The sequence below is a fragment of the Empidonax traillii genome, unplaced genomic scaffold (assembly GCF_003031625.1).
Source record: "Empidonax traillii isolate 1590-97213 ecotype Southwest subspecies unplaced genomic scaffold, ASM303162v1 scaffold920:size239203, whole genome shotgun sequence".
In the NCBI taxonomy this organism is placed as follows: Eukaryota; Metazoa; Chordata; class Aves; order Passeriformes; family Tyrannidae; genus Empidonax; species Empidonax traillii.
This window is the reverse complement of record NW_020956113.1, coordinates 229,152-239,203: the sequence shown is the minus strand read 5'-3', so window position 1 is coordinate 239,203 and position 10,052 is coordinate 229,152. Positions and strand designations below refer to the sequence as shown.

Here is a 10,052-nt window from a genome sequence, read left to right as displayed (position 1 = left end):
TTGCGTGGAGTCTGTAGGGGAATTTAAGCCACTTCCATAAAATAACCTGTTACTCAAGGCATTTTAAAAATAAATGTTACCTCTGAGACAATTCTGCTGCCTGAAAGCACAGATGTGCCACGTTCCTTTATAACATCAGTGTCTTAAATGTTGGGTGCAATTAAATATCTACTAACACTAAATAGCACATTTTCCAAATCTGCTAAACAGCTTGGGAGTCACAAGATTTTTTTATTTTAATCAGCAAGTGTTTGGATATTCCTTACAACTTTTTTTTTTGCTCTGATATTATAACTCTGACTTAACTTAAAGAAGGGTCTCTGTGAAAAGGAAACCTCCTAATTCTATAACCACAAAACCCCCTCTTATGTGAAATAATTGACAGGGTATTATTTAAAAACACACCACACGAATTTCCACCTGTGTGCAGGAAATAATCATGGAATCATCCCATCAGAGAATCACTGACGTTGGAAAAGACCCCCAAGATCATCGAGTCCATATCAAAATTCATCCAGCATGGAGAGGGGGAAGAGCCAAAACCTCACGGCTGAACAGCAAAATGAAGCTGGAGATGTTCACCATAACACCCCAAACTGGTCCCAGGGTCGGGAATGACACTTTTCCTTGGCTGGATGAGGGAAAGCTCTTTGGCCCCCTGTGATGTGGAATTAAAAGCACAGGGAGAAGGTGCTGGGAGGCCAACTGGGGATTATCCAGTAAAATGCTGTGCACACGTTTAAATTGCAGAACTGAGGGCATCTTGGGAATGGCTGGAGCTGTGCCAGGGCAGGGACAGCCCCCAGGGAATGGCTGGAGCTGTGCCAGGGCAGGCTCAGGGTGGATCTCAGGGAAAGGTTCTTCCCCCAGAGGGTGGTTGGCACTGAACAGGCTCCCCAGGGCAGTGGGCACAGCCCCAAGGCTGCCAGAGCTGCAGGAGGGTTGGGATGATCCTCTGGGGCACAGGGGGGGATTGTTGGGGTGTCTGTGCAGGGCCAGGGGTTGGACTGGGTGGTCCTTGGGGTCCCTCCCATCCTCCTGTGAACCCAAAGGCTGTACCCCCAGCCAGAATTCCCCGTGTGCCGGTGCCTCACCCAGGCTGGAGCGGGTGTTGGAGCGCTCGATGATGGCCCTCTTGCTGGGGTTGTTGAGCACAGACCTCTTGGCCAGGGAGATGTCAGCTGTCACTCTGGTGATGGATATCCTGGCACAGGGACACGCACACAGCACAGGCGCAGCGTCAGATCTGCAGGATTTGCAGCCACGCCCCATCCCAAAGGGCAAACCCAACCAAACACCCCTCAGAGATGTTTTCCAGCTGGGTTATGTCATCACTGCAGAACAGCTGGAGTGCTGTGGAACTGTGAGGGATCTTCCCTTCCCTGAGCCATTGGAGACTCTGGGATGCAGTGTCTGCCACCCTTAGTGCATTAATTAACTTCCCTCCTCCCAGCTCACTCCTCTCCTCCGTGGACTTCCACGGTGCCATGAATGTTACGAGTTCCACGAGTCTGACGTGGATGAACCAGAGAAAAGGAAGTTAAACCACAGCTCCCTGCACTGCTTCAACTACAGTTTAACTACCCTGCACCTCCTCCACTGCAGGAAGGTGAATTTTCACTTGTCCTACTGGATTTACTGGAGCTGGTTCAGATTTCCTTGAACTGACAAGTCCAAATGTTGTCAAACAAAGACCACACTCTCCCTTCACATCAAATCCATTTAGGATGGGTTGGCTCCTTTGGGATGAGCCAAAGAGCCAGGAATAATGAAAAGAAAGCAAGCAAGGGAATGACCAGCAGCTTTCCCACCAAACCTGAGATTCCTGCAGCTCTGAGTGAAATCATCACATGGAGGGTTCAAAAGAGGCACAAGTATTTTTCTAAATAATTCATAAATAAATGCACTGCCAGAAAATACAGCAGGGGCCGAAAGTATAAATGAATTTAAAATAGAAATGGGAGGAATTAACGGATTGGGGGCCTTTGGTTCCCTGGGCAGAAGAGGAGGCTGCAGTTACAAAGGAAGGAGCTGGCAAAGCACAGGGAATTCGGAGGTGGGGAGGGAGCCAAGTCCCACTGCAGCCTCCTGAAAGGCTTCTCCTTGGACAGTCAGTTCCTTTCTTGGGAACATGGACCTGTCACAAAACTGCAGAAGAGATGGAAAGAAAGAAACAGAAAAGGGAGGGGGGGGGGAGGGAGGAGAAAGACCACAAAGCCATAAAAGTTGGCAGGAGGAGCAAGAAGCAGCTTTTTGGAAGTTCCTCAGAGCGAAAATCAATGGTGTCAGTTTGCTGATGGCACTTACCCTGCCAGTGCTGAAACCCCACAGCCCACCTGATCCTGCTGCCAATACTGCTAATGGAATTAGGATTCCCAGAAAACCACTTCAGCTGGGCAGCTCCAAACAGGCCAGGAGAGGGGATTGTTTTGCACAGGGGTTGATCATTAAACGTTTTGTCTGAGCTGTCTGTGGATCAGTTCAGCTCCCCAAAATCCATCAGTCCTGCTCCAGCTCTTCTGCACGTGATTTTCCCCATCCCAGTGCCCCTGGTTTAGGTATTTCTGATCTGACTCAGTGTTATATGTACTGGCTAGAGCAGTGTAAGCTCCTTCTCCCAGTCAAAATATCCTGAATTAACTGGGAAGAAGGAAGGGCAGAACATCCCAAAGATGCAGCAGACACCTACCCAGGGAAAAGGCAGAGATGCCACGGGCAAGGCTGTGCTCCTGGCAGAGAAATCCAAATGATGCTCCTCCCAGCTCCCCAGGAAATATTCCCTGTGCTCCAGCTGAGAACAAACCCTCCTTATAATTTTTTAGCTCCTGACCCCCTTATTTTTCTCCATTTCTCAGCATTTCCTTTTCAAACCGCCTTTTCTGGTGCTTTTGCCTACTCTGAGCAGTCAAAGCAAAGGTTTAAATAGAGAATATCTAAGAGCTGATTTTTCTCAGGTCTTGGTGAGCTACTGGAAGGGAATTACTGTGTTAAACCATGAAATCCTTCCCCAGGCACAGCAGAAATGGAGACAAGTGCACTGGCAGCACCACATCAGTTGTGTTGCACTCCCCAGTGGTGAGAAAAAGGGCAGTAAATCAGCTTGGAACATGCATCAGAAATGAAAAAATAAACCCCTGCGATGTTAGTCACACGTGGGCCAAGCAGCACGAGCAGGGCAGTGTTCCTCACCTGCCATCAAACCTGTGCTTCAGGAAGTCAAAGAGAGCTTTCTGCATCATGTCTGTCACCTTGGCAGGGGCAGGAGGGGGCACAGGGGGGGAGGACAGCGAGGAAAAGCAGGGAGAAGGAAGGAAAAGGAAGGAAAGAGGTGAGTAGAAGGTAAGGACATGGCCAAACAATCAGCACCTCTGATGGGCAGCAATCACCCCTGTCTGCTCCTGCCCTGCACTGGCCGTTCTCTTAGGCAGACCACTGTTTGTAATCTGAATTAATATTCTGCGTTAACATTTATACTAATTTATATGTTCAAGATGTCGTGTTTAGCATCGTTTGCTTTCAGGGGAAAAAGGCAGAATGGAAATGTTTGAATATTGAGTATTTCAGGAGTTTGAATATTGAGTATTTCAAAGGTTTGAATATTGAGTATTTCAGGAGTTTGAATATTGAGTATTTCAAAGGTTTGAATATTGACTATTTCAGGTGTTTGAATATTGAGTATTTCAGGTGTTTGAATATTGAGTATTTCAGGTGTTTGAATATTGAGTATTTCAAAGGTTTGAATATTGAGTATTTCAAATGTTTGAATACTGAGTATTTCAGGAGTTTGAATATTGAGTATTTCAGGTGTTTGAATATTGAGTATTTCAAATGTTTGAATATTGAGTATTTCAGATATTTGAGGAGGTTTTTATTATCAAACAGCCTCAGACTTGAGAGGCAAATCGATCTGTGGTGCAGCACAGATGGACTTTACTCCTGTCAAAGAACTTCACCATAAAATTCCAAGGCAGCAAAGAACATGCAGTTCCTGCTTTGCTGAACTTGCACCTTCGAAGATTCTGATAAATCCCCCCTCAGTATAACAACCCTGCATTACTCCAATAGTTGTACCACACTGTAATCTTCCAAAAAAGAGCCATTCCAGCGCGTTTAACAATATCCTATGAGGCACCCCCAACATTAAGCTTTAATGAAGTGCAGCTTTGCTTTGATGTTCACTTAGCTCCTGGTTCAGCACAACACTCACAGATGGGGGAGTTCACCCAACTGCTCACTTGGCACGTGGGAAATGCTCACTTGAATCTGCGGCAGCCCAAAAAACGGGTGGCCTGGTGTCACCCTGCCCACTGCCACGTGGAACGGTGGCAGGTCCTTTAGGAGGGGTAAAGTTTCTTTGCAAATATATCTGAAATACTGCTAAAGTGAAAAAAAAGAACAGCCAGGAAGCTCCCAGGAAATCTCCTGCCAATTCAATTCTCTTTTCCTAACTCTGGTTTAATCAAGAATAAGTGCACTGGGAAGAGTGGATGTGCAGGGCAGGCTCAAAGTAAAGCTCTTGGTGCTTACAGAACATTCTGGATAATTACTGAAGCGAAGATCACTCTGAACTATCACCCAACAGCGGCACTGGCCCACACCCTGAGTTACTGAGGAAGATTGCAGACAATAAAACATTAATTCATGGCAAGTACCTCATAGCCTTTGAGTGATGGACCCACCAAGACAACAGGTCTCATCGATGGCACTACGTCATAGGGGGGAATGTGCTCCGTCTGGAAGAGGAAAACAACCCTTCAGATCATTTATCCAGCGAGATCCGTAAGAAAATCCTGGGAATTATGGGTCAGAATGATATAAAATGAAAGCAAAAGCACTACTTACCACTTTCTGTTTCTGTTTTGCTGGAAGATCAAAATAGAACTCGGTTAAAACACCCCGGTGCCAACAGAAACCTCTCTGTCCATGCACTGGGAATTCCCTCCCTTTGGTCCCCCTGGCTAAACTGGTCCCTCAGTCCCTTCTGGGACAGCTGCCACTCTTCCCAAGGTTTTTCCCAGCCCCTCAACAACTCCTACATGGCCAGAAATAACTGTTTTCCTCCCCCTTTGCTGGTAAACATCTTCAATCCCTCAGCTAAGGGGAAAAACCTGCATTTTTCCTGGGTGGTTTTGAAAACAGAACACCAAGAGCTCCCCTCAATGACATTTGGTCTCACCTGTGGCAGTGGGTGTGGCCCGAAACGTGCCAGAAACCATCTCTCCAAGGCTTGAAGAGGAATTCCCACTGGATTTCCTGCGGGAGCAGAAAGAGCCCCGTGAAGGCACCCAGAGGTGCAAATGTGGGAGGTTTTGGGGAGGAACTGCCCCCCCCCCCAGGAATCCCGATGTAACACAGATCTCTGCCTAACAAAGGTGCTCAAAGATCAACTGGTTATTTTAAATACAACTCTGAATTTTGTCATGCAAATCCAGGAGTGCCCCGCTGAACCAGGTAATCCTCTCCCTGCCCACGGAGACCCTCTGAAGTTATTTCAAAAACCACGAAAGCGATTTGGGAGGAGCACAGTTGATACTGTTCAGCCCTTCTGAAAACATTTCCCTCCCTGCCCCAGTTTATATTTTCCCAGGGATTTGCAGTCTCCAGCTCTGGCAGGGTGGGGCCACAGAAGGCTCAGGCTGGGAGGTGAAGGATGAAAGGAAGCTGAATGAAAAAAGTCATCAACTTTGAAAAGGGTGGTTTGGGCTGAAATGGAGAGAATGGGGGGGGAAAAAAGGGAAGAAAAAAAGCCCCAACCTTAAGAAAAGCTGGGGGGAAAAATCTGGGAGTCTTTGAGCACTGAGCTGGGCATGGGGACACAAAATTCTGAGGAACTGCTGTCAGTACCCCCCACACTGAACTGCTGCTCTTTCCTGAAGCCAAGCCCAGCTCTTCCTGCCTCTCCCCATCAGTATCCCCCAGGTCTGGTCCCTGCAAACACCCATTCCCAGTGGGAATCCCACCCCCAGCCGTGCACTGGAAGCATCTGGGAGGTTCTGATGGCTTTGCAGTCCCCTCACCCTCCATGGAAGCGGCCCCTCTTCTGCTCCTGCTGGATGCGGATGTTCTCCAGCCGCAGGGGGCTGGGGATGAAGCCGATCTCGCAGCCCTCCTTCACCAGCCGCCCTATCCACCAGTCGTTGTTGTATTTCTGCAACACAGGTCATTCACTGTTGTCAGCCCTTGGGAACTGGGTGGGGTTCTCCTGCACTGCTGACAGTCCGGCCCTCAGCTCTAACGATGCAAAGGTGAAAAGCCTCGTCCTGGTGGAGCTCGTGTGGCAAAGGATTTGTGGTGGCTGCTGGGGCAGAGCTGTGGCACAAAACTATCTGCAAACCTTGGGGTGTGTTAATGTTTCGCCGGGCCCCTCAGTGCTCCCAGGAATCAGGGCTTCTCTCAGCTGGCTCATTAAAAGCAGCACGAGAGAGGGGGTTTTGTTTGCAAGCCCGGAGCCAAGAGCTATCAGAGCCATCACAGGCATCTCTCCTAACAATGAGCACGGCCCCTGGCTCTTGTTTTCAAGCACTTAAGCTCTTGCACAGACACAGGAATCCCATGTCCCCCTTGTCAAGGCACAGCAGGGCCTGATGGTGACTGAAACACGGGGCCTCAGCATCTTGGAGACATTAATTTGCTTTTTATTAACCCCTGCATACACAGACATTAACCCATACACACACCTATTACATCCACAGCCAAGGGAAGGGCAGTCCTCACACCCTCACCTTGGAAACCTGTCCTGCTGTGGGTGTTATTTGTGCAAGAGATTCCCTTGTTTTATCATCCCAACTCTTTCACTGTCTGTTCTTCATCTCGGAGAACAGTGTCAGGAAGCAAAGCTTCATTTCAAGTGTGTTAAGTCCACAGAACTATTTACAGCCTGTAAACCACACCAACCCTTCAGGACCCAACATTCTGCTGCTGGAAATCACGGAGAGGTTGTGCACTCCCCATCCCTGCAAGTGTCCAAGGCCAGGCTGGAGCAAGCTGGGCTAGTGGAAGGTGTCGGGGTTGGAACTGGGTGGTTTTAAGGTCTCTTCCAACCCAAACCAGTCTGGGACTCCGTGGTTATGCTGAGAGTGTCTGATCCACAGAGGAGCCAGGGATGCAGTGAGAACATGGGATCTGCATTAGGTCATTCCCTCCCATATGTTACTCAGCGTGTGGGAGGCCCACACGCCCTCCCATTGGTTGCCAGGCCCATGATTCCTCCTGCTTTGTCAGGAATTGTCGCCACTTCATCTTTTAAGTAAGCACATAATGTATAGTCTTGGAGGCAGATGAGACATCCAGGACACGTCCCCAAAATAGCAGCTCCTCGGTGGCTGCTGCTGTTCCACCCCGGCACAGGGTGACCTGACTCTGTAACCAGTTTTTAGCATCGTTCCAAAACCTGGAACCATTGTTCTAATCCAATCAGGCCCTGCCAGATCGCTGAGAAAACGAATCCTGCAAAGCCTTTTCCCACCATTCCCCAAATCCGACTGAGCTGCAGCCACGGCTCTGGGCAGGCTGAAGGTTGGGAGTGTTAACAAAGGAAATAAAGCTAAACCCTCGGCAGAGCTGACAAACACCAGTAAGCCAGCTGGTTTACAGCTTAGTGACAATGTGATCCTGGGTATTTAGAGCTCAGAGGACAACTCAGGGAGTGCCAAGACACGGATTTGGGACTCTTGTCTGGGAGAACGGACAGGGCAGAGCGATAAGGGCTTAGCACTTAAAACCCATCAGCGCCCTGGCGCTAAAGGTGGCCCTGGCCAAGCATCAAAAACAGGCTCAGGGCATTCGAGTGCCTCTCCTGTGCCCCTCTGCAAAGCAATTCCCTGCTCCAGCCCCACTGGGTGCCTCTGGAGGGGCAGGAGCAGGTGGGCTCAGCCTGAGGGAGCTCAGTGCTCTGAAGTGATGACGAGCACACGCTCAAAGAAAGAGGCAGCTGAGCACTGAACACCCTAAAATAACCCCAGAATGCAGAGATGAAGAAGTGCTTCTGCAAGCTGCAAGCCTGGGTACCAATCTACAGCACAACAGGGGGTTATGCAAATTTGGAGGGCTCAATTCAAATGAAAAATTGCAGAAAATATGCTCAGCGTGCAATAAAATGCAATTTTCTCTACCAAAGCCATACTCAGGGCCCATTTATTCCCATTTTTTCCCTTATTTTTGTATCTGTCCTCTTCAGTGTTTTCTTAATGTGTTATTCTAAGTCTTCCTTTCTCCCTCACAAGCCCATCTGGTGCTTTATGAAGACCTGGTGTGACCTGGTGCTGCTCCACTCTGTGATCACTGGGAGCCCTTTCTGCTGCACGATCCCTGATCCACCACAGACCTCCCCTGATGGAAAGAACCTGAACCCAGAATGTTAAAGGGAGTTATTTCCTTCCTGTGCCATGGAAATCCAACAGGCTGGCCATACCGAGTGCAGGATCACCACCCCAGGGAGCTGGACCTGCACTGAAGCACCAGCACTGGCTGTGCCGTGCTCTCCTGCCTCCTCTCACCTCTGGGATGGTGTGTTAACCCACTCTGGCTCAGATCCTTTTTTTCCTAGCTCCTGGTTTTACCTCTTTGATGTGCAGGAAGTCCTTGGCATCGAAAGAGATGGCAGTGCTTGGCACAGGGACATCTTCATCCAGAGCTCCACAGTAACTCACGTTGGTCTTCACAGCAAACGCTACCGGTTTGGACTGCAGAGGGAAACACAACACAACCACTGCAGACTGATCACTCAGTCAGCAACGCTACCCAGCTGCAAGAAATGCAGCAGAGGGTGTTGGTAAAGCCATAAAAATTCAGCCCCAGTGATTCCCCACAAGCTCGTTGGAGAATACCCCCATTTAGAGAGAATATTTTCATCCGTTCCCAGCTTGGCTCAACCGCCAAACTGTTCCAAAGGAGCGGCCCTGTCGCAGGTTGTAACCCCAGGGACAGGCTCAGGGGGCACAGAAATCAGCTCTTACAGCTGAACAGGACACACCTTGGCCCTCTCAAGCTGGATGGCTGCCTGCTGCTCCCTTTCCTGGCGGATTGCTTCCCTGTCCTCTTCCAAAGAGACATCAGAGTCCGAGGGTCTGCTCGTGTACGAATCTGCTGAGCCCTGAAAGGAAAGCCAGGTCACCAAGAAAGCACAGGGAACGAACAGAACCCCCTTCCCCAGCCACATTCCAAAAAATCCCCTTAAAATATCTGTGTGTTCATCTCTTTGGGTGGGTTTTACACCTATAAAACCTGCAGAATTCAGCAGAGAAACAACCTGGCTTTGCCCATCAGGTGCACTAAGGCCAAGGCAAAAATCCCACGAGAAACCTCTCCCTTCACTTCCCTACTGACACAGGGAAATCCAGCTCAGCTGTGGGCACTGCCCAGGAGTCTTTGTAACATTTAAATCCTGTTTGGCAGCCTCAGACTCGGGATAGCCAAGGGTTAGGTCACCTCAGATGTAATTAAGGTATCAGAAGGCTTGGTTTGAGTCATCCCTCCCCATAAACACACTCCACTGTGGAAATGCTCTGCCCCCACTCCCACTGAGCTTTGTCCTGGGCTTCCAGGGGGAAAAAGAGGCAAAAATTACATTATTAAAGGCTACTCAACAGGGGAAGGGCTTTAACCTTGTAAACCAGGGAATGTTTACTCCTGGTGAGCCCAACACAGAGCTGCACAGTCTGTAGCTCCAGGAGGGCTGTTCTGCACCACGATGTCCTCCCCTCAGATTGATTTACATCCTCCAGCACAGTCTGGGCAGTGTGAGTCGATATTCTTACTCTCCACGTAAAGCAAAATATTCTTAAATACTGCTGTGAATCCACAGCCTTTGCTGCGGATCCATATCCACTGATGTGACTGCATATCCATCAGAAGATTCCTGGCAGTGAACCACTGAGGAGCTCTCCACATTCCACACTCCTAACCTGGCCTGGGCAGATTTCCTCATGCCAAGAGCAGGATTTGCCTGACAGGAGCTCACCCGCAGCTGTGATTTTGATCCTGCTTTTCCTTCTGCTTCCTTTGGGATGTAGCAGAGACCAGGGAACTCCTCAGCCATAGAGATACAAAAAAAC

General features: G+C 49.2%; 1 protein-coding gene across 1 annotated transcript in view; it reads right to left on the bottom strand.

Moving 5' to 3' along the window:
• Positions 1–1,094: 1,094 nt before the first annotated feature.
• Positions 1,095–10,052, bottom strand: part of CACNB4 (calcium voltage-gated channel auxiliary subunit beta 4) — a gene marked incomplete at its 3' end in the record, with an annotated part of 53,329 nt that continues 44,371 nt past the window's right edge. The window contains exons 3-10 of the mRNA XM_027902919.1: positions 8,972–9,091; positions 8,559–8,681; positions 6,018–6,148; positions 5,177–5,253; positions 4,843–4,862; positions 4,653–4,733; positions 3,190–3,248; positions 1,095–1,204 (exon numbers count right to left, since the gene is read on the bottom strand). Of these exons, the coding sequence (XP_027758720.1) occupies positions 1,095–1,204; positions 3,190–3,248; positions 4,653–4,733; positions 4,843–4,862; positions 5,177–5,253; positions 6,018–6,148; positions 8,559–8,681; positions 8,972–9,091 (721 nt within the window). The remainder of the gene's footprint in view (positions 1,205–3,189; positions 3,249–4,652; positions 4,734–4,842; positions 4,863–5,176; positions 5,254–6,017; positions 6,149–8,558; positions 8,682–8,971; positions 9,092–10,052) is intronic.